Here is a 22,605-nt window from a genome sequence, read left to right as displayed (position 1 = left end):
AGCCCTTTAGTTCACTGCAGGTAAACACTCAGATCTGGTGCATTGTGACCAATAGACCCGAAGCAGAATTAGTTGAATGAATTGATTGAAAGTTGACAATTAAAAAGAGAGATAATTATTTTCACTATAGAGAAGGGAATTACTCAATACTGAAGTGACACAGAATGTTCTCCTACAAGTCAGGTTCTAGGTGGTCAAGTCCTCTCTACCGTGTTTCCCCCAAAATGAGATCGGGTCTTATATTAAGTTTTGCTCCAAAAGACAGATTAGGGCTTATGTTCAGGGGATGTCATCCTGAAAAATCATGCTAGGGCTTATTTTCCAGTTAGGTCTTATTTTCCGGGAAACATAGTAATACCCTAAATTCTAGAATGTTCTTTGGCGCGTCTGTACTAGCTCCCTGCCGAGACCGTGGGCATGACCCTGATCTAAGAGTCTTTCACATCTTCTCATTGTCCAGAGTACTGGGCTTCACATTTGGTTTGGTGGAGCCCTGTGGTTCCACAAATGTGCCTTGGGGACTTCATGGGCAAAGTAGTTACTAAGTGGGAGTAGTTATGAGACTTCCCCCTCAGTTTAACCTGAGCCATGTTGCTTTTACATGTTTTATATTAATTCCCTAAGGAAGACTTCTTTTGAATAAGTTTTCTGTTGCTCAAAAATACTTTGAACAAAAGTTTGAACTCTTGGCCCAGCATTGATGACTGTAGAATTAATTGGGGCCGGCCCAGTGGCTAAAGTGTTTGGAGCACCATGCTCCTAACACCAAGGTCACTGGTTCAATTCCCACATGGGCCAGTGAGCTGCACCCTCTACAGCTAAGATTGTGAACAACAGCTCTCCCTGGAGCTGGGCTGCCGTAAGCAGCTGGAGGTTGGTGTGAGCTTCCGCAGGCTGCGGTGAGCTGGCATGAGCTGCCGCGGGCTACTGTGTGCCGCCATGAGTGGCCAGCAGCTGGAGAGAGCTGCCGAGAGCTGCTGTGAGTGGCCGACTGACTGCCTCAGCCTGGGGGGAACGCAAGGCTCATAATACCAGCATGGGCCAGGGAGGTGTGTCCTATACAACTAGACTGAGAAACAACAGCTTGAACTGGAGTGGTGGGAAGGAGGCAGGAGAAAGCGGGGGAGGTGGAAGAAAGGGGGAGAGAAAAACAAAAAACAAAAAGAAAAAAAATTAACCACTGACCTATATAATGAGCATCATTTTGAATACCTGGCCCCCATCATCTCAACCCAACAAGATTTTATTCATCTTCATTCCTGTTGAAATACAACCTTTTCCATAAGTCTCTCTGGCCCTGCCAGTGCAGAAGCAGTTTCTTCCTATTTTGAACCATCAGACTTTTTGGGTTCCTTTCTTGTAGCATTTGACACTTCTGCCAGTTTATTATGTATTTTCTCTTTCTTCCTATTATACCTATTACAGTATTTTCCACTGTGCCTTTGTGGCATGAAGAACAATAATTGGAGGTTAGTGTTCATGAGATAACCTTTAAAATAAATTTATTAAAAAACTTCTCCACCTCATCCCACAAAGAAAAGAGGCAGTTTACAAATGTGCATATACTTACAAGAACTTTTTCTACCTTTAGCAATGTCATAGTAGCTTTTTTTCAGGCCAATTTTCCTATGACTGATAACTAGAAAAGCCAGGGAAAAAAAACAGAAAACATCTATTTAAAGGAATGAAGAACTTAACTGAGGAGTTAAGGGGGAAAAAATTCTGGAGAGAAAGGAAATCCAGAGGGATGAGAACCACATCTGGCATCACATTCCCTCAAAGCATTTGCCACTTCAACAGGTACAGTTGAGAGGTTGAAAAGATAAGTGCAGCTTCAGAATGTCTCCTAGGCCATGGGAACAAAAATGGGGCCTACCAAGAATGAAGGTCTCTGGGAAACATCACAGGTTGTCAGTTTGGACCAGTGAGGGGCTATCCACTAATAAGGACTGATTGCAAGGAGACTAACTCTGTGAAAATTGGATTTTCTGAATCCCTGATAAGTTGAGCTAATTCGTTCTCACTATAACTGTCTTCCAAAGTGAAAGTAATTCCTCTACGGAGGAAGGTGACAGCATCCAGAATTTCAAATATTCGCTATAATTTTCTCTGACCATGTCTAGCATTCAAATAAACAAACAAAAACAGGCATGCAACACACACACACACACACACACACACACACACACACACGAGTTGTTAATAAATCAAGAGAAAAAAACCAGACAATAAATAAATCAAGAGAAAAAAAACAACAGAGGCTTTCAAGATATCCAAATATTAGAATTATAAGATATGACATGCACTTTAAACTGTGATTAGTATGTTGGATAAATCAAATGACAAAACGAAAAATTTCAACAGAGAACAGGGAGCTACAGAGGACTAATAGAAATTCTAAAACTGAAAGATTCAACAGCAAAAAGTAAAATCAGTGGATGTATTTAGTAACAGATTATATGGAGCTGAAGAGAAATTTAATAAAGTGGAATGAAGGTCTCAAAAAAGTATCCAGATTGATTCTCAGAAAGAGAAAATAAAAGATGAAAAATGCAGCAAATAATGTGCTGGGGACATGTGCATTGTTAAAAAAAAGATAACGTGTAACTGGAGACTCAAAAGGAAAGAAGAAAGTAGGGCATAATAAATATTTTAAAATATAATGGCTGAGAATTTTACAAAATTGATGAAAGATATCAAACCACAGATTCAAGAAGTGCTAAAGAAACTCTAGTAGGATAAATACAATGAAAAACTATAGGAAGGAAACTTTAATTATGTTCCTAGAAATCAGAGACGAAGAGAAAATCTTTAAAAGCACCAGAATAAAAGGACATTTACCTCCAAAGAGCCAATATAAGACTTATACAAGAAGACTTTCTGGGGTGGTCGGATGGCTCAGTTGGTTAGAGTGCGAGCTCTGAACAATAGGGTTGCCGGTTCGATTACTACATGGGCCTGTGAGCTGCGCCCTCCACAACTAGGCTGAAGACAATGAGCTGCCGCTGAGCTTCTGGAGGGGCAGCTGGATGGCTCAGTTGGTTAGAGCGTGAGCTCTCAACAACATGGTTGCCAGTTAAATTCCCATATGGGAATGGTGGAACTAAAGGTTGAAAATAGCAACTGGACTTGGAGCTGAGCAGTGCCCTCCACAACTAGATTGAAGGACTACAACTTGGAGCTGATGGGCCCTGGAGAAACACACTGTTCCCCAATATCCTCCCCCCCATAGAAGTTAAAAAAATAAAAAAAGACTTCCTAAGAAAAATAATGGAAGCTGGAGGCAATGGAAATATGTCTTTGCAATGCTGAAAGAAAAATACTGTCAAGCTACAATCAATCCCCTGCTTAGCCCAAATATACTTCAAGAATAAAGCTGAAAAGGCATTTTTAGACAAACAAAACACTAGAAAATGAACTCATAGCTTTTACAATAATATCAAATACCTAGTAATAAAGCTAATGAGATATATACAAGGGCTTTACCCAAAAAACATGATAAAACAAAAATCATTACTTAGAAAAATAAAGACCTAAATAAGAGGAAAATTAAGCCATATTCAAGGATTAGAAGACTTGATGTGATAAAGATGTAATTTCTCTCCCAAAGGATCTGTTTCTATGCAATCCAATAGAAATCCCAGCAAATGTCCTTGTGGATATAATCCGATTATACAGAAATTCCAGGGCCACAAGTAGCTAAGACAATCCTTGAAAGAAGAACAAAGTTGGAAGACATAGACTACTATATTAAGGTTTATTATAAAGCTACAGTGATTAGGACAGGGTGACAAAATAAAACACGCATGGAGCAGAAGAAATTCCCAAACAGACTCACGTGTATATGGGATTCTCGATCAATGACAACCACAAGTGATCTTTCAATAAAGGTGCCAGGCCAGTTGGATATCTAGTGAGCCTTAACTGATACCCTATACAAAAACTTTTAGGTAATAAAAAGGGAGAATGTATTAACTGGAGTGGGACTTCTTCTTGTAGAAGTTGAGAAGCCTAATCAGAACGCAAGCCAGAAGAGATATTGGCTTATTCTAATATTCAACACGGAGATGGTCAAAGCCCCTGCCATGGGCTGACTGTCTGTGGAGACAGGGCCTTTGCAGAGGTGGTTAAGTTAAAGTAAGGCCGTTTTGGAGGGCCGTGATCCAAGGTGACTGGTGTCCTTACAAGAAGAGGAAATTTGGACACACAGACACCAGATATCTGCGAGCACATAGAAAGGCCACGTGAGGACACAGGGAGAAGGCTGTAAGCCAAGGAGAGAGGCCTCAGGAGAAACCAACCTGCCAACACCTTAATTTTGGACTTCCAGCCCCCAGAACTGTGAGAAAGTAAATTTCTGTTATTTAAGCTGCCCAGTCTGTGGTATTTATTCTATTATGGCAGCCCACGCCAACTATGGTTCTATGTCACAGAGAATGGCCGCAATAATTTTAGCCTAAACAACTTAATTAGTGGCACCTAAAGGTCATCTCACCACAAAAATTACAGTTCCATGCCCATAGAAGGTGTAACTGTAATTCCCTGATGATCATTCAAGAGAAACCAGTTAAAAATGTACTCCTCAGTGACTAAAGCAATGGGCTGTGCTAGGCTGTTCCATACTAGCCAGTGGGACATAATTTAGACCACAACCCCCAGGGCCTGCTTCCCTCAGTCCCTTACCTCCAGGTAATGGGGTTGCAGGATTCAGGGGTTGGCCACCTCAGGGACAGAATGCCTTAACCAGAAGACAAGAAATGATGGTAGACTCCCTGACAGTCTAATGTCATAACAAGGAAGATGGCATGATGGTTAAGAGCAGGAATTTGAGAGTCAGCTGCACTGGGTTCAAATCCTGGTTCTGCCACTAACGGTCTGGGCGTGGGCAAGTTTCTCACACTCTCTGCATGTCAGTGTGTGTATCTGTGAAAAGGGATGATAGCAGCTGTGCCTATGTCAGAGTTGGTATGGGGATCACATGGGTAGATGTCTGGCCAGCACTTAGAACAGCACATGGCACATGGTCAGTGCTCTGTCAGTGGAGATCTGGGTCAGCCCTCATTGGGGGAGGCGCTGGAGGGAGCCCCACAGAGGCTGACTGTGTGTGATGCGGATGACTGAGGAAGTATCTGGCTGCCTCTCCCACCCACACAGCGGGCCCCGTGCAGATGCTCACACAGTGACAACGTGTGAGACCACCTCTTTGAAATGAGGCGAGGAAGCCAGCTAGGAGCCACTGGCTTCAGGTTTGCGGTGGATCCTACTGCCTGGTGCTAGGACCGGGACGGGCCGGGGTGGGGTGTGGCTGCTGCCTGTAACAGCAAACATCTTCCGGACAGTCTGAGAGCAGCCCCTTGGCAGCGTCCTCTACAGCACATCGCTCAGCTTCTGTGAGTTGTGTCCCACACTCGCTCGTTTGCTTGTTGAAGTCATCATGCAGACTCCGATTTTGTACACCCCTGACCCCCAGGGGACAGTGGAGCCATGGAGACACCCATTCCCTCACATGCAAATAGCTTCATGCAACAATGAGGTCTATACTGCTGACCCTCAAAGCTGCAGGCCCAGGAGACCGGGTGCTAGGCCTGTATCTGGAGACCAGGGCAGTTGGCCGGTGGGGGCAGGTGGGTGGAGGCACATGGGTGACTCACCGGGGGGAGAGAAAGCAGAGCTCCCACAGGGGAGGCAGCCAGTCTGGCCCGGCCTGGCACTGAAGGTATTGGCAGGGCAGGGCAGGCACTCTCCGGCTGCCCCCGCCTGGCTGCTGTTTCTGAAGGTTCCAGTGGGGCAGGGCCTGGGGCTGTGGGTCCCAGCAGGACAGTAGTGCCCCACGGGGCAGGGCTGGCTGTGGTACCACTCTGTCCCTGCAGGGAAACGGATGGGAATTCTGAGCCAGGGACTCTGGTGGAAGCGGGGACAGAAATGGCAGAGTCCAGGGTAAGACTGAGCTTGCTGGGGTGGGGGCGGGGGATGGGAAGGGAGAAGAAAAGCAATTACAGGGGGCAATCTAGATTATAGGGAGGACAGCAGACGCACTGTGCCCTACTGTATGTACCCCGCCCCTTCACCTGTCCCCTAGGTCCCCCGGACACCTCAGAGCATGCTTCCATCTCAGCAGACACAGGGCAGTGTAGCCACCACTGCTGACCATGGGGCAGTCCCCGTGTTCTTCGGTCTTTCTCTATCAGGTGACTGGTCTTGCCAGACCACAGGCCCGTTCCTCGGATAGGCCCCTCCGCAGTGGGTCCCTCCCCGCCGGCCACTATCGTGACTCGAAGCCTGGGCCCCCAAACCTACCTGGCTGGCAGCTGAATCCAGGGGGGCAGGGCTGGCAGGACAGGGCATCCGGGGCTGGGATGCGGTAGGTGCCCGCGTCACAGAGGCGGCAGCAGGTGTCCTGGAAGACTCTGAGTCCGCTCCTGTTTAGGGCCTCGGAGCCCCCAGGGCACGCACGTGGATGGGTGCTGCCTGGGGGGCAGTAGTAGGGGAACACGCAGCTGCACAGACACACAACCCCCAGGTCCCAGTTTCACACTGATGGGGTCTGCGTGTGCCCTTGCCCCTCATCTCATGAGCAGGAGCCCACCCCCACCCCGCCACATTCCTAGGCTTGGGCCTTAAGCTGTCAGTGGGGTTGAGGGTGAGGAGAACCTCCAGTTATCCCAGACGGGGGCCCTGGAGTTGCCTGCACCCTAAGTAGGTCAGCATGCCTTCCTGGAGGATGTCAAGCCATGCCCAGGTGGCCAGGCCATCCAGCAGTGTCCAGGCCTGTGCTCCCTGCACACCTCACCTGGACAAAGGGATGTGTGGACCAGATCTGATGGGGCTGGGGGCGGGGGACCCAGTCAGGAGTCCTGGACACAGGCTTGGGGTCGCCAGATGGACTCCAGGACGCCCAGTCATAGTGGAGTTGCAGATGAACAAGAGGAATTAACATAGAATAAACAATGCCTATAAACTCCCAAATATTGCTCAGGGCTGCGTGTATAGTAAAAATGTATTTGTTGTTTACCTGAAATTCACACTTAACTGGCCTTCCTGTATTTTTTATGTGCTGAGTGTGGCCGCCCCACACAGGATGGCCCTGCAGATTGCTGATGGACCTGTAAGTGCTACATGCATCCTCGCCCCCCTTCCCTGGACAGAGGCTCAAAGTGTCACCCAGTGCTGGTCTGTGGCCCTGAATCCTTTGGGACACTAAGGGGTTGGCTCCTGTCTAGAGAGACCGGAGGTAGGGATGCTGAGATATGGGGGTGCTCACATAGACGGGGGTACTCACAGCTGCCCTGGGCCAGTGTAGGTGGGGGAGCCAGCAGGACAGGCATAGCCCCCAGGGCAGAGTGGGGGGACCCCAGTCTGGGGCCCACAGTAGGAGCCAGCCCTGCATACAATCTCAGCCACAGCACCTGGGGGACAAGGGGCAGAGAAAGGCACCTTGGCCTTGGGGAGATCCAGGTGGCACAGATGCCACCAGAGACTAGGTGGGCTTGCGGTGGTCATGCCTGTGTGAAGTGCTCTGGGCTAAGCCTCAGGGGTGAGGGCACGGGGACAGGACAGGGGCAGGGCCTGGGAAGGGGGCAGGGCTGGCAGGCTCACCTGCAGGACACTCAGAGCCAGCTCTGCAGGGGATCGCAAACACCTTCTCAGGGCCCCTCAGCTCGGCCTCTGGGCAGTAGTAGCCAGGGGGACAGAGCTCACAGTCTTCCTGTGATGCTGCCCCTGGCTCTGTCCGAAAGGTGCCCGGTGGGCAGAGAAAGGCACCCTGACCCTCTGGACACCAGTGGCCTGGAGGACACAGGTAGCCTTCGAAGGAAGAGAGACCTGAGGCAAAAGCAGCAGGCAGAGAAGGGATGCCACACGGCCTCTCCTGCCCAAAGCCCTCAGCCTCCAGCCTGGAGACAGCATCTCACCTGGGGATGGGCAGTGGTACCCGGCCGGGCAGGGGCGGCACTCTGCTCGTCTCTGGCCTCCTTCTGCTGTCAGGTAGGTGTGCTCCGGGCAGGCCTGGGGGCCTCCTGGGTGGGTCTCCCTCCCTCCAGGGCAGTAATGCCCGGCAGGACAGGGGCGGGTGGCTGGGTCCCCTGCAGAGCAAGGGCTGTGCTCCTTTTCTATCCTGCCCCACCTCCCAAAAGGCCTCCCTGTGTCCTTCTCAGGACCAGTGCACTGTAGGCTGCAGTACAGGTGCCTCACCAGCTTTGCACCAGCGCCCAGGGGGGCAAGGCTCACAGTCTTCTTGTTGTTTGGCCCTGGGGGTGGCTGCCACGGTGTGCGGTGGGCACAGGGTAGGCTGTCCACTGCCCTCTGGGCAGTAAAAACCTGAAACACATGGGGTCACATCGGACCCTGTGGAAGGCAGGGAGGCACGTGTCCAGGGTGTCTGGACACCAGTCCTGGCACTACCTGCTTTTGCATTTGTCAAATCAGTCACCCTCTGAATTGCACTAGGCGCACATCCCCTGCATATTATGTATGTATGATATATGCAACCACATACACATGCATATGCAAATTAGATGGGAAGCACTGGCGGTCAACTATTTTTAGAATCTGTTTTGCCTGGATGGGTCCTATGGTGACAGCTGGGCAGCCTTGCTCTTTGTCTCTTTCACACCCCAAGGTCAAGAAATGGCTGTTACCTGGTGGGCACGGCTTGGCGCACAGCTGTCCCTGGGGACACAGTGTCTGGGACTCCCTGGGACCTGGTGTCATCAGTCCAGAGGTCCCCGGTGGGCAGAAATAACCAGCAGGACATTTTCCCCACACCTGTCCGCCTCTAACAGCCAGGGACAGGGGACAAAAGAGAGAAGGCCAGTATGGAGGGCTGATCCGAACCAGGAAGCAGGCCTTGGTTTCAGACAGTCTTGCTGTGACCCACAATGTAGAACACCCAGGAGAACGTGGGAATATGCCCATGTACACGAGAGAATAAGATGAGACCGTTCGTCCAGTGGACAAATGGGACATGAGGCCCAAAGCCCCCACCTGTGTGCCCTTTAGGAAAAGGTGGGTTCCTGAACACCTTTGTCCTGAGATTGTGGAGCTCAGTGGATAAACAGCAGGACGCAGGGCTGCCAATGGTAGGACACGCCCCTCTGGGAGGAGCTCCTGGGCCCCGCCCTCACTGTGGGAATGAGGAGGGCGGGGACCAGGTTTCACCCTGCTTCCTGCACTGCCCCCTGCACGGGAGCATGCAAAGCCTGGGCTCTGAGGGCCACTAGTCTGACCTCCAGCTCTGCAGCAGGAGAAAGCAGGCTAGACCTAAGAGCGAATTTCCTCAGAGAGGGATACGAACCTCCAGAAGAGTCTGAGGGACCCTCTGCTATCGCCTTTAAGTAGAAAAAAACCTGCTTTGAAGCAGGTGCACCTCTGCAGGAAATGTGGACCAACTCTTCTCTTGCTGAGCCTATTCCCAGTCTCCGGAAATTACAGGTGTATCTTCAGCACACGTTGGCAGCTTTCCCTGAACCAGAGACCCCAGTATGCTTTCCTTTTGTCTGGCGACTCTGGGGAGTTGGGCCCTGGGCCTGCCCTTAAGCTCTGGGGAAAGGCAGAGGCTGGGCAGCCCCCACCCATCCTTCAGGCTGTGAATCCCAGATTCCCAACTACAGCATTCTCCCAGTGACTTCTGCTTCAGCGAGAATGTCCCCACTGCACAGAAGTTTCCTGAAGCACACACCTGATTCCACCAGGCACTCAGGTGGAATCTGGTTACCCTAAGGCTGGCTTCCTGGTCATACTGTTTAAAGGTACCATGCACTGTCTCTCCAGACCAACTGATGACAAAAGGTATTCATATTGTAGAACGTCCAGAAATAGAGGTGGAAGGAAGAATTGTCCATCTTTTCCCCCTGAGTGTATGTGCAAAACACTGGCATCACCTAGAGGCACAAAGAATTTTGCCTGTAAGGAACTTCCCAGGTTTTTAGGCTGAGATGAGCAGAGACCTTTAGATTCCATACCTGCGTTAACTGTCCTGGCTCTTTGCCTCACTGTTAGGCTCCCACTCCCTGTTCAGGCCTGTGTGGCCCATGGGGCTGTGGTCTTACAGGCGGCCCCTCACCCACAGAGCAGGGCCCAGGACAGGCCACAGCTGTTGGGCCTCTTCCCCGAGAGAGTGCACTCTGACGGCAGCAGCCAGAGGAGAGTGGGCTGTTACTGACCTGCAGTAGTGACCAGGGGGACAGACGGAGCAGTCGCCCTGTTCCCGGAGGCCTGCCGTGTCCTGGGGTGTAAAGGTTCCTGGGGGGCATGGTGGAGGGGACCACGTGCCTAGAGAGGAGCAGCTGGTGAAGATGGGCAGCCGAGGGCTGGGGTCCCATCAGTACCCATGGACCTGCCTGGACAAACTAATCCACGAAGGACAGTCTAGTCCGGGCCGCCCACCCTCGTGGTGTGAGACTTTCGTGCTGCTTTCCCAGGGCCGATGGAGTGATGAAAAGGTGGCAATTCAGTCTCTCCCCTTAGGATTATTGTTCTTTTATGAAAAAGTAACTCCTGAGTGGAGGGTGTTCAGATAGCAGCAAAGCTGTCTGGGGGAGAGGGGCCATTTGTGTGGCCACAGGGCTCTTTGGGCTGAGATGGAGACATGTTGAGTCAACACTGAGCACATCTCACTTGGAATCCGCCCTGCTGCTCCGCCTGGTTGGGTGGGATGTACCTGTGTCAGTTTCCTTCTCCTCCAACAAGCCCAACTCCCACCCCATCCCATCCCAGTCCTCGACCTCCTGGGGCCTGGACGTGTGCTGGTGCGTGTGGGCTATGCTGGTAGGTACCAGTGTGCACGCACTGAATGGGAAATAAGGGAAGAAATTCCCTGACAGAGAAGGTTAAAAGTGAGTAGCTGGAGCTACTGGGAAAAAAATAAAATCTGACCAGGAGTAAGGGGCTAAAAGGTACAAATCAGCAAATTAGCATTAGTGAGGGGAGGTTGAGAGTGAGAGTCAGCACCTCAGCAAGGAGGTGCCTGGGAACCCCGGAGAGCAGCGCTCCCCAGAGAGGGCCCTGTGACCTGCACAAGTAACCACGGGGCAACAGGCCAGGCTCTTTGAACGTGTGATGTCCCAAATATAGTGGGGTAAGGGGCACTCATTTAAAAGGGACACATATACCTTTCATACCATAGTCACGGGAAGAACAAATGTGTGTGTTGCCTGTGAATCAAACACTTGCAAAGGTAATGTACCCACAACTAAATTTATCAGGGAGATCTTCTCCAGATTTACCTAAAACGTGACAAACATTATGAACGTTTGTGGACACCTTTTTGTCTGCTGGGCTGCCCTGGGGACCGCATATGTGCATGTGTGTAATTTCTGTGTGTGTGTGTTTGTGTGTTCCTGTATATGCTGCGTGCATGTTTGTGCATCTGTAGGTATGTGCATGTGTGGTACGTGTGTAAGTGTGAGTATATGTGTGAATGCGGTACATGTGTGAATGTGGATATGTATGTGAATGTATGTGTGAGTGTAAATACATGTGTATGAGTATGTGTGAGGAGAGTACATGTGCAAATGTGGGTAGGTGTGTGAGTGTGGGTGTGTGTGTGAATACATGAGTGCGAGCATGTGAGTGTGAGTACATGTGTGAGAGTGGGTACATGTGTGAGTGTGGGTACATGTGTGAGTGTGGGTGCATGTGAGTGTGGGTACGTGTGTGAGTGTGGTACGTGTGTGAGTGTGGGTACGTGTGAGTGTGGGTGTGGGTGTGAGTGTGGGTGCGTGTGAGTGTGGGTGCATGTGTGAGTGGGGGTACGTGTGAGTGTGGGTGTGTGTGTGAGTGTGGGTACGTGTGTGAGTGTGGGTGTGGGTGTGAGAGTGGGTACGTGTGCGAGTGTGGGTACGTGTGTGAGTGTGGGTGTGTGTGTGAGTGTGGGTATGTGTGTGAGTGTGGTATGTGTGTGAGTGTGGGTGCGTGTGTGAGTGTGGGTGAATGTGTGAGTGTGGGTACGTGTGTGAGTGTGGTACATGTGTGAGTGTGGGTACGTGTGAGTGTGGGTGTGGGTGTGAGTGTGGGTGCGTGTGAGTGTGGGTGCATGTGTGAGTGTGGGTACGTGTGAGTGTGGGTACGTGTGAGTGTGGGTGTGTGTGTGAGTGTGGGTACGTGTGTGAGTGTGGGTGTGGGTGTGAGAGTGGGTACGTGTGCGAGTGTGGGTACGTGTGTGAGTGTGGGTGTGTGTGTGAGTGTGGTATGTGTGTGAGTGTGGGTGCGTGTGTGAGTGTGGGTGCGTGTGTGAGTGTGGGTACGTGTGTGAGTGTGGTACGTGTGTGAATGTGGGGGTGTGTGTGTGTGGGTACGTGTGAGTGTGGGTGCATGTGTGAGTGTGGGTACGTGTGTGAGTGTGGCCTCATGCACAGAGTGTTCAGAGTGTCTGGACTCAAACTCATGGACAATAAACTCGTGTCACTGTGACAAACCACCAGCTTCCAAGACCAGCACCTGACACTACTGCAGAGCCCTGCTCCATTCAGTGTTCAGGGAGTCACTCCCAAATAGTCAACCCAGAGTGGCACAGGTGACAACACCTGTGTGCCATCCCCTCTGGTGCAGGTGCTCACCCTGGGCCCCCAGGATGAGTGTGGGGAAGAGCAGGGTACTGAGCTTGTTCCAGAGAAGGCGACGGGAAGAAAAGTGACAGGGTGGGGTGGCTGAACCAGGTGTGTGGGGCGAGGGGAGCAGGAAGGCTGTGGGCGTGCCCTTGGATGCTGGTGTTCCCAGTACAAGCACCGTGCCCACGTGCAGTAGGCACTCCATGGAGTTTGAATGAAAGGAAGACAGGGTGTTGGGGAGAAAGCAGAGGGCCCGGAGGCATGGGGAGTCAAGGGTTGCTGGACATACCCGCCGGGCAGTAAGTGTGTGGTGGGCAGAGCCTGGGCACTATGGTGCCGGGATGCGGGCAGTGAAAGCCAGGTGGACATCGGAGACAGGTGTCTGAGCCCAGTGAGGGCTGGTACCCCCCTCGGTGGCATACGGCAGGCCAAGCAGCTCCTGGCTGGCAGAAGTGACCCTGGGCATTAGAGACAAAGTGGCACCTCTGAGAGCCAGGCTGAGCATGGTTGGGATGCCCAGAGGCTCAGGAGGGGTGCTGCATTGTGCTTCCTTTGTGCTGGTGATGACAAGTGCAGGGCGCCGGGAGGCTCGGTGGGGCAGGTGGGGAAGGAATTGGGGCCTGGAGCTGGGGGCGCTGAGGTCACTCCTGAGGGGCATGTGGCTCATAGTTGGAGGGCTTGGGGACTGGGCTCCCTCCCGCAGCTCCTGGGGAGGTACCTGAGGGCAGGGGAGAGCCATGGGGCTGGAGGCCACAATGTCCAAGGGGCATTCGGACCCTGCCACACAGGAGCCAGTGGGATAGCTGAGGCCCAGGCTAGGGCAGAAGGAGCCAGCTGGGCAGGGCTCACAGCTCCCCTTGGAGATGCCACCTGGAGAGGGAGGCAGAAGGACATGGGCTCTGCATCCCCACACCGGACTGTCAGCCCCGAGGATGGGGACCTTTGCACCTTCTGGCTCACTGCCATACTCTGTGCCAGAATGGAGCCTGGCCACTGGCCAGGGCCTCCCTCAGGCCTCTGTGCCTCGGGTGGCCAGCAGCATGGCAGGTATTTTTGGGCAGAGCCCCGCATTGGGCAGCCTGCAGCCAGACTGTGTCCACCCCAGTGGGAGCCCTAGAGAGCCTACTAACAGAGGGTCTTGCTGTGCTGTTTGTGTCTGTTCCAGGGGTTGGGGTCAGATTTTGATAAAGGAGGGGCCGCTGGGTGGGAGTGGGGGTGGCACAGGGCAGATGCTCACCTGGGCTGCTCCTCATCGTCCCCGCGGGACAGGGCACAGGGTGCAGAGTCCCCTGTGGGCAGTAGTGGCCAAGGGGGCAGGGTCCGTTGAGGGGGAAGGCAGAGTTTCTCCAGGGAGTGGCGCTGGCCGCACCCCCTCCACAGTAGTAACCGGCCAAGCAGGGTCCTTGGATGTGGGAAGATGTAGAATTTTAGGGCAGCTGCCTGCACAGTGGGAGCCCCTATCTCGCCCCCTGTGCTTCCTGCCTGCTGCCCCTAATCCTAGAGGCATGGAAATTAAAGTAGGAAGGAAACGTTGGAGCATCCGTGGTACCCTTGGCCTGAGCATGGAATGCGGGGCGAGAGCCAAACCCAGAGAGCAGCTGGGGGCACTTCCTGGGCACTGAGTGCTGTTCTCAGCCCCGGATTTGTGAGAACAACACTCCCCAGAGCAACTATGGGGATGGGTACTGTTATCATCCCCTGTTATGGGGGAGGCTGAAGCCCCAGGGGACCAGTGACATGTCCGGGTCACACCTGCTCTGAACACAGAATCCTGCCCTTGGCTGCGTGGGGAGGGGCTGGATTCCAGGGAAGGAGTGGCAGGAGGCCATACCAAGGTGGGCTGGCCAGACTGGGACTGTGCTGTGGCCTCTGAGGACAGCCCTGGGGGCCCATGCACCAGACAGGACACAGCCCTGCTGGGCGCTGGTACCTACCCTCGGGCTGCCCACTGCCCTCCCCAGGGCAGTACTTCCCTGCAGGGCAGGGCTGGCAGGCCCTGGGGGAGAGTGTGCCTTCCCGCGGGTTCAGGGTTCCCTCTGGGCAGGGAAGAGCAGAGGCTGTCCTCACTGGGCAGTAGTGACCTGCAGGGGTCGCCAGAGTGAGTGAGTGCTGAGCACTGCGCCTGGTGCTCCCTACACCCCACACGTGTGGTCGTTTAGGGCACAGCTCAGGGCAGCCCTTGAGGGGTGCAGAGGGCAGAGGCAGAGGGTGTGGAGGGGGTGGTGGGAGGAGGCAGTGGGGGGGCTCAGGGTCCAGGCCAGGGAAGCGGGGCTCTGGGGGAGGTCTGTCAGGACAAGTGAGTGCACGCACGTGTGTGCATGTGTGCACACAGGGGTGTGAGTTCTGAGGCTGTGGGGTCATTACTTAGTGAGAGGTAGGTGACAGCTGTGCTCTGGGTCTGTGAAACTGAATCTCTTGTCCTGAAGAATGTGGGGTCACGTGTACCCCAGCGCCCCCAGATTTCCTCTGGAGAAATGGCTGCCCTAGGAGCACCCCGACAGGCAGCCTGGCTCATACCAGAGGGAGTCACCCCTGGGGTCGAGCTCTCACAGATCCTCTGGCCTCACTTTGCAGACAGACTGTGGCCTTAGGACCGGGGCAGGGACTGACGGGGGTTTCCTGCTTCTCAGGCCTGTGTGTCCCTTCCATAACACCTGGACACAGCTCCTGGACACCCATGGCCGGTCACAGATCATGTGAAGGAGCGTGCTGGCACTGTCCCCGGGGGGGTGGCTCCCTCAGCAGCCTTCCCCGTGTACTCCTTCTGTGGCATGATCAGCCCATTTCACAGGAGGGTCATCAGCCTTGTTGAGAGCACGGAGTTCCAGATGGAGCTGAGCCCTGATGTGAACCGTCCACTGTGATCATACTCAACATCCCTGTGCCCCGAAAGCCAGGGCAGAGGCCAGCCTGAGGGCATTCATTACCTTTGGGGCAGCTGATGGGCTCCACGCTGGCAGCCTTTGGGCAGTAGGTGCCTGCTGGGCAGGGCAGGCAGGTGTCAGCGCCAGAAAATGGGCTGAAGGTGCCAGGCTCACAGGGCAGCTCGCTGTGGGCCCCTGGGGGACAGTGGAAGCCAGGGGAACACCTGTATCCGTGGATTCCATTGGAGGGTGAGGGGACAGTGCTGCCTCCTAGGCAGATGTACCTGAGGAAACGGAGGGCTGTGGCTGAACCTCTCCATGACCCACGGTCCTGGCCATGCAGATAAAGGTGAGAGATGCAGTAGCCATGGAGCCGGGTCATCGGGATGATACCAGCCATCCCTACAGTGAAAGGCCCTCAACTCTCAATATGCTTCTGGCCCCTGCGACAGGAACCAAGCTGTAGGGGCTCAAGAAGACAGTCAGGGAAGGGGCGGCATTTTCCAGAATGAGCACTTTCCCACATCTCTGTCCGCAGGGCCCCTGAGCACACAGGGCAAGTCTTCCTTCACACAGGACCCGGACAGTTTACTGGTGGCTGTGGCCCGTCTCCAGCCCTCTGGACAATAAGGGAAAATGCCCCTGGGAGGGGTCTGTGTGCCTGTTGGCAGGATGTTGGCCGCTGGGACACAGCCTCACTGGGAGGCTGCCCTGGGGCCGAGCGGGACCATGGGCTGATCGGCACACCCAGAGCTCCTTGGACCTGGAAGGTCCGTGCTGGGAGGGTCCATGAGGGTGTATCGAAGGGATGGCACATCGGGGGCCCCCAGACCTGGGGGAGACAGTCACTCTGGCCCGGGGTCCTCTGAGGGGCTGACAGACTGTGGGAGCTTAGGACTAGTCTGTGACTTAGGGGCTGGGGTGGGCCTGTGCTAGGGACCCTCCTTCCTCCTCAGGCCACCCCAGGGCCCCTCACCCTGCATCGCAGAGCCCAGCCTCCAGGGCGTGGGACAGCCCGGGGCTGTCACAGTAGTGCCCCGGGGGGCATGGCTTGCACTGGTCCTCGCTGGCCAGGCCGGGGGCAGAGGAGTAAAACCCAGGTCGGCATGGCACTGGGATGCCCGTTCCCCTGGGGCAGAAGAAGCCAGGAGGGCAGATGTCATTCTCAGGAAGTCCTGGGGCCTCTACCTGTGCAACCAGAGAGAGTAAGAAAGGGCCTCCAATCAGGGCTGTGGCCTCAGGGCTGGCACCTGACAGGAAGACAGGGACTGCATCAAGGTAAATGAGGTGACATTGCAAATAACATCACAGGCAAAATCACCCTGTGAGCGTGTGCTTCTAACTGCACCGCTAAGGCCTGGGAGGTATCTCTTCCTGAATAATGGCGCCGATGCAGGGCTCCCCCCACACCCCCACTGGCCTAAGCTCTTCTCTGTGCTGCGGATATGGAATTGGTGACTTCCAGAAGGGGCAGTCTGTGTTCTAAAAGGGAAGCTGGGGACCAGAGGGGCCAGGAGCATGTGTCCAAGGTCACACAGCAACTCAGTAAGAAAATGAGTCAGAGCCAGTCAGCTAACACAGCAAGGCCCATCTGCCCCGATGTCTGTCCAGCACTGGTCCGTGTGTCCACCCACGCAGCCGACTCCCCACCACCCTGCTCTACAGTATAACAAGGTCACTTTCTCACCACGTGGCCTTGAGAAAGTCCATTAGCCCACGTGCCCCTCAGTGTCTTCATGTTTATAATGGGGGGACCTGGGGGCCTCCCAGGGGGGCCTCTGTGAAGGTGCTGAGTCAGCATGTGTACAGCACAGTCCAAGTAAAGGCTCTTGGGTGTGTGTTACCTGCTGTCACTGCCACATGTCATCAAACCCAAGATGTCATCTACTGAAAGGTGAATGATTTCAGAGAAAAAAAAAAAAGCACTGCCATTATGATTGCCAGATGCCATGGGTTATAAGATGCTGTTGATTTTAGAGAGGGTAAATATGAAAAAGTGTGCATCCTAGAATCACTAAAATTAGCTACCACTGGGTCCTACCCCTAGTTTACCCCTGGGTTTGCTCAGTGGCCTGCAGACCTCACTGCTCAGGCCTCCCTGCTGGGCCAGCAGATATGGCTCAGGCCATCGTGTGTGTAGCATGTACCTTGTACCTGGGGGAGACTGACTTGGGCCACAGCCAAGGTGCCAGGCCCTGGGGACACCGAGGTGGGAATGTCCTGCCCTTTGGGTACTTTAGCTCTGCTGGGAGAACCCACCAGCCCAGCAGGACCCCAGCCACATTGGTGGTCCCATCACACGTGGATGTTGTAGGATGGGCTCAAACACCCATTTGGGGTGCCGTGCCCAGCCTCACCTACCTTGTGTTTGATGGGGGTGGGGGACACCGCTCCCGCTGTGCAGTAGTGTGCGGAGTGGCAGAGCCCTGACGGCTGGGACAGCCCTTCCGATGAACAGAACATCCCTAAATGGGCAGATTCAAGGGGCAGGTGACAGAGGGACCACTCCATCTCCCTCCTGCTCTAGCACCAGCCTGCCTCTCTTGGATGGTGTTCCCCACCCCCTCCCTGGCTCTCAGACTATCACAGGGTGCTGGTGTAATGGCAGACTTGGGGAGTGAGAAAGATCTAGAGAGATGTGAGGCTGTCTTGACCAGGGCAGGGTTCTCTCTCCAGTAACACCTGGTCCCTGAAGGGAACACGGGATTGGCCTTGTCCTGGACCCTAGAGGCGCATGTGGGGGGGCTGGGCACAGGTATGAGGAGGCCCTGAGGACCCCAAGGGTGCTGGGGTCTGTGGGCCTGACAGGAGGTCGAGGGGGCCTGGGCCATGTTTGGACCTGACATTCCTTTCCCTGAGCGGGTGCTGCACTCATGAGGTGCTGCACTCGTGAGGTGCTGCTGTGACAGGCAGCACGTTCCCTCATGGACCTCATTCTCTCCTCAGCCTTTGGCTTAGGCTTCCCGAGGTCTCACAGCCCAGAGTGTACAAACCTGCCGGGCACAGCTCACAGTCCAGCTCAGCAGCAGCCCCTGGCCGGGGCCCGAAGGTCCCCCGAGGGCATGGGTGGGCAGTGGCTGAGTGGGAGCCGGGGGGACAGAAGTAGCCCTGGAGGCACAGGCTGGGGCCACCAGCTGTGGGGCCTAGGGGACAATGGCAGGGTCAGCTGAGCTGGCAGTGGCAGTGAACATCCAGGCTCTGAAACTGTCCTGGGTCAGCCATCGGTCAAGGTGCTTTACTCTAATTTCTGGGCATGTTGGCCAGGAGGGATCCCTCAATGTTTGACCATCTGTCAACATGACGGAAGGTGTGTGCTCAGGGAACCTCTGTGGGCCCGAGATCTCCAGCCTCGAGGGCCCAGGTTATTGAGCATAAAGCTCACTTCTCCACGACGTGGGTCTTGTGCATGCTGGTCACACAAATGCCATTGCCCCTGGGTTTGCTCAGTGGCCTGCAGACCTCACTGCTCAGGCCTCCCTGCTGGGCCAGCAGATATGGCTCAGGCCATCGTGTGTGTAGCATGTACCATGTACCTGGGGGAGACTGACTTGGGCCACAGCCAAGGTCCCAGGGCCCTCAATCTCAGCCTGTCCTGTCCTGCCCAGTCCTGGGCACTGGCATCCTGATGAGTCGCCCTGCAGGCCCCCCCTCCCCCCCCATGTCCTGCTATGCCTTTCCCTTGTAGCTGGCCCCTCCCTCAGCGCCCCCTCCCTCTGCTCCGCTGTCAGTTGTCAAGGGTTGCCTGTGGATCCCAGCACTGACAATGACAACCAGGCTTCTTACATAAGAATTCCAGAGACACATTCTGAAACCAAATCTAAATGGATGGGTACAGGGTACACTGGGGTCTCGTGTCATCCTGAGCCATCTCCCTGTGTCACCTCGGGTTGGTCCCTCTCCCCCCTCTGACAAGAAGGTATTGCTTCTTCAGGGGCTCGTGGAGAGTTAGGTGCCCCACTCCTGGCACCTGGTCCTGGGGTCCAGCCTCCCGTGGGGACCTTGTCTCAGCCCCAGGGAGCCCACCTGTGCCTGAGGCTTCACAGTAGAATCCAGGGGGGCAGGGCTCACAGGACCCCTTGGCCTCCTGGGGCTGGAATGTTCCGTTCTCACAGGCCCTTGGCTGGGGCGATCCCTCAGGACAGTAGAAGCCTTGGGGGCACCGGAAAGATGTGGGCGTGGCTGAGGTCTGGCCAGGGGGACAGTAGTAACCTGCTGAGCATAGCCCGTCTGGGAAGCGCTTCCCGGCCCCTGTGCAGAGGGGTGGACAGTGGGCCTGGCTTCAGGTGAGAAGGACAGGTGAAAGGGGACACACATGCGCCTCGTGCTGTGTCTAAGCTGGGCTCTACAGCCAGACTCTGCGTCCCCTCCCGGCTCTATGGCTCACAACTTATGCAGCTGTGCAGGAGCCTCTGTGAACTCAAAAAGGCCTGTCTGGTCACATGTCATGGGAACATGCAGAGCCAAAGTGAAGACAGTGCTGACTGGGGAACCCCGAAAGACAGGCTGTGCTGAGGGAGCTGAGGTGTGTGGGGCTGTGCCACCCTGGCCAGTGCCGCACGTCCCAGCCTGATTCTGGTGACACATCGTGCTCTTGTGGTGTCCCTGGGATCCTGGGGACCATTTGGGGGAATTACACCACCCTCTGCTTCCCAGCATCACACATGTGTCCACTTCCCGCCCAGCTGTATCTTGGTCTGGGTGATTTCTGTAGAAATGGACCAGACAACTACAATTGGCAAACGCCTGCCACACTTCCTCCTCCACTGGGTCACTGCCTTGTCCACCTCTCATCCCTCGGCTCTTTCCCAGTAGGGTCTCCCCGCAGTCCTGCTCTGCCACTCTAGATGGAGCCCCTGCTTCCTGAACAAAGGGGGCACCCTGTAGCAAACACTCCATGAAGCTGCACCCCCGCCCTAAGCCAGCAGAGCCCCCTCTCTGCCTGGCTGGGGCATTCGTGTTCTGTCTGTCCTTCCACTGCCTTTCCCACCGTGAACTTGAAGTAGTTGGGCCAGGTCACCTTTACCTCCCTGTGCTATCCCCACGCCCAGGCCTGAAGCAGTTTCCCCTATATGGGGGCAGGTTATGCATGATGCGAGTGGACCTGGATGTCTGCCCACAGGACAAATGAATCAGCTAAGGACCCTGCAAAGTCCCAGACAGAGGGGTCCTATTACCTGAATCTGAGCAGAATTGTCCTGCGGGACAGGGTCTGCAGTCCTCAGTGCTGCGTGCGCCAGCCCTCTCTCGGAAGGTGCCCCCGGGACACGGGTGCTGGGTGGCGGTCTGGGTACCCAAAGGGCAGTAGTAGCCAGCAGGACAGTCCACTGGCCAAATCGGCCGGGCTCCTGTCCCCTGTGTCCCGAAAGGGCAGAACCTGTGGACACAGTGCTGGGTGGTGAAGTATGAAGGAGTCACCGCCTTCTACATCCCCAGGCTTTCTAGGAAGTGAGGCTCCACCAGAAAGGAAGCTCAGGACATGGAGGATTTGGGCGGAAGCAAATCCCTCACAAGACCATCTGACATCAGAGGAAAGCGATGTCAAGACAGACAGCAGCCCCGTCACACGGAGAGTTGTGTGTGATACCTGCAGCCTCCCCAAGGCCCCTACCTTGGCATAACTGTGTTTGTTACACTGGGCTCTGCAGGGCAATTGGAGTCTGCAGTGCCCATGGTCACTGGTCCCTGCAACCTATCTGAGCCCCTCTGGCTTCAGGGGGTGGGGGGGGGCAGGAAAAGTCGGATGTAACCGAGATAGAGGAGGTACCCCACCCCAGCGATAGCTCACTTTCCAGCTGGGCACATCTTGCACAGAGTCTGTCCAGGTTCATCCTGATACTGCCCCGGGGGGCAGAGAAGTGGCTCCAGGCTCCCTGGGGGGCAGGAGTGCCCAGTGGGGCAGAGATGGCCTGGAAGAGCCAAGGGACACAATGATTTCCTTTGGGACACTCCCCATCTTCTCCCAACCAGAGCCCAGGACCTCCACTTCCTACTCCCTCCACTGGGGTGGCCGAGCGGGTGGGGTGTGTGACTCAGGTGCCTGTGATGGGTGGCACGCCTGAGAACAGAGGCCCCAGAGGACAACTGTGCCAGCTCTGCTCAGGGGAGCTCGAATGCACCCCTGTCCTTGGGGTCTGACCCTCTGCCCCTTCTCCCCTGGGCCCTGGGCTTCACATGAGGGGTGAAGACCTGCCCCCTCACCTGCCCCCTCGTGTGGCCTGAGAGCACCTTTATTCCCTCCTCCAAAGTACTGGATTCTCCATCTCTCACTGATTTTTAAAATGCTTCTAGTTCCTTCCCTCCCTCTCACTCATCCCAAGCCTCCCCCATCTGCCTTTCTGAGCTCTGTGCTCCCAGGCAGCCTGCCTCGCTCGTGCACGGGGCTATGGTGCAGTCACAAGGACCCATCTCACTGCTGCGAGGTGACAGGAGCCTGAGTGTGGAAGTGCGGGGAGCATGGGCATGTCTCCTTCCCGGCCAGCCCACTGGAGGTCCCACAGCACCAGAGCGGGAAGAGGGTCTGCCCTTACCTGGACTGTGTCCTGAGACAGAGGCTCTGGGGCAGAACCAGCCTCCTTCACACGTAGCCTCCGGGGAGCTCAGGCCGGCGCGGGAACAGAACCAGCCAGCTGGGCAGGGCTGGCAGTCATCTGGTGATGTGGCCCCAGGGATGGGCAGGAGAGAGCCTGCAGGTCCACACACTGTGGCCACCGCCAGGAGGGCCCCAGATGGGGACCTGCGGTGGCCCGTCTCGGACGGCAGAGCCATGATCCTGCTCTGCCGCTCAGCCTCAGACACTAGTGACTGCAAGGCTCCCAGGCCACCTCGTCACCTGGTGTGCTGCAGCCTGGGCTCAGCTGACACAGCTGAGGTGCATCTCACTCCCCATCTCTGGGGCTGCCGTGCATCACTCACTTCCTGCTGTGCTTCCTGACATCAGCCTCTTGTGTTCAAGTCTCCCCCAGAAGGCTGGGTCCAGCTCTAAGTCACCCCATTTGCCATTCCACCCCCAAGCCCCACGCTACATGTGTACAGGACGGACGCTGATCCTTAAGTGCAATTTGGGGGTTTCTTCTGTGTCCTTCCCTAGGAGGCTCCCCAAGGCCGGGCCTCCATTCCTCTCCCCTCCCCAGAGCCCAGTGCAGACCCACACTGCTGGTGCTGCCCCATTGGTGACCCACCTGGGGGGCATGGAGTAG

The 22,605-nt window shown here is 55.1% G+C and overlaps 1 protein-coding gene across 1 annotated transcript in view; it reads right to left on the bottom strand.

Moving 5' to 3' along the window:
* Nucleotides 1–22,481, bottom strand: part of LOC109457001 (uncharacterized) — a 46,321-nt gene extending 23,840 nt beyond the window's left edge. Inside the window, exons 1-20 of the mRNA XM_019749580.2 lie at nucleotides 21,937–22,481; nucleotides 21,195–21,315; nucleotides 20,584–20,783; nucleotides 19,433–19,657; nucleotides 18,403–18,552; nucleotides 17,771–17,874; nucleotides 16,386–16,597; nucleotides 15,473–15,693; nucleotides 14,480–14,626; nucleotides 13,783–13,947; nucleotides 13,264–13,415; nucleotides 12,835–13,003; nucleotides 10,161–10,269; nucleotides 8,637–8,773; nucleotides 8,191–8,316; nucleotides 7,911–8,081; nucleotides 7,597–7,821; nucleotides 7,280–7,406; nucleotides 6,298–6,497; nucleotides 5,652–5,864 (exon numbers count right to left, since the gene is read on the bottom strand). Coding sequence (XP_019605139.2) covers nucleotides 5,652–5,864; nucleotides 6,298–6,497; nucleotides 7,280–7,406; nucleotides 7,597–7,821; nucleotides 7,911–8,081; nucleotides 8,191–8,316; nucleotides 8,637–8,773; nucleotides 10,161–10,269; nucleotides 12,835–13,003; nucleotides 13,264–13,415; nucleotides 13,783–13,947; nucleotides 14,480–14,626; nucleotides 15,473–15,693; nucleotides 16,386–16,597; nucleotides 17,771–17,874; nucleotides 18,403–18,552; nucleotides 19,433–19,657; nucleotides 20,584–20,783; nucleotides 21,195–21,315; nucleotides 21,937–22,174 — 3,412 coding nt within the window. The 5' untranslated portion in view covers nucleotides 22,175–22,481. The remainder of the gene's footprint in view (nucleotides 1–5,651; nucleotides 5,865–6,297; nucleotides 6,498–7,279; nucleotides 7,407–7,596; nucleotides 7,822–7,910; nucleotides 8,082–8,190; nucleotides 8,317–8,636; nucleotides 8,774–10,160; nucleotides 10,270–12,834; nucleotides 13,004–13,263; nucleotides 13,416–13,782; nucleotides 13,948–14,479; nucleotides 14,627–15,472; nucleotides 15,694–16,385; nucleotides 16,598–17,770; nucleotides 17,875–18,402; nucleotides 18,553–19,432; nucleotides 19,658–20,583; nucleotides 20,784–21,194; nucleotides 21,316–21,936) is intronic.
* Between the last annotated feature and the right edge of the window lie 124 nt (nucleotides 22,482–22,605).

Source organism: Rhinolophus sinicus, linkage group LG04, assembly GCF_036562045.2.
Source record: "Rhinolophus sinicus isolate RSC01 linkage group LG04, ASM3656204v1, whole genome shotgun sequence".
Classification (NCBI taxonomy): domain Eukaryota; kingdom Metazoa; phylum Chordata; class Mammalia; order Chiroptera; family Rhinolophidae; genus Rhinolophus; species Rhinolophus sinicus.
The sequence above is the reverse complement of the archived record's forward strand: the minus strand, read 5'-3'. Positions and strand labels throughout refer to the sequence as shown.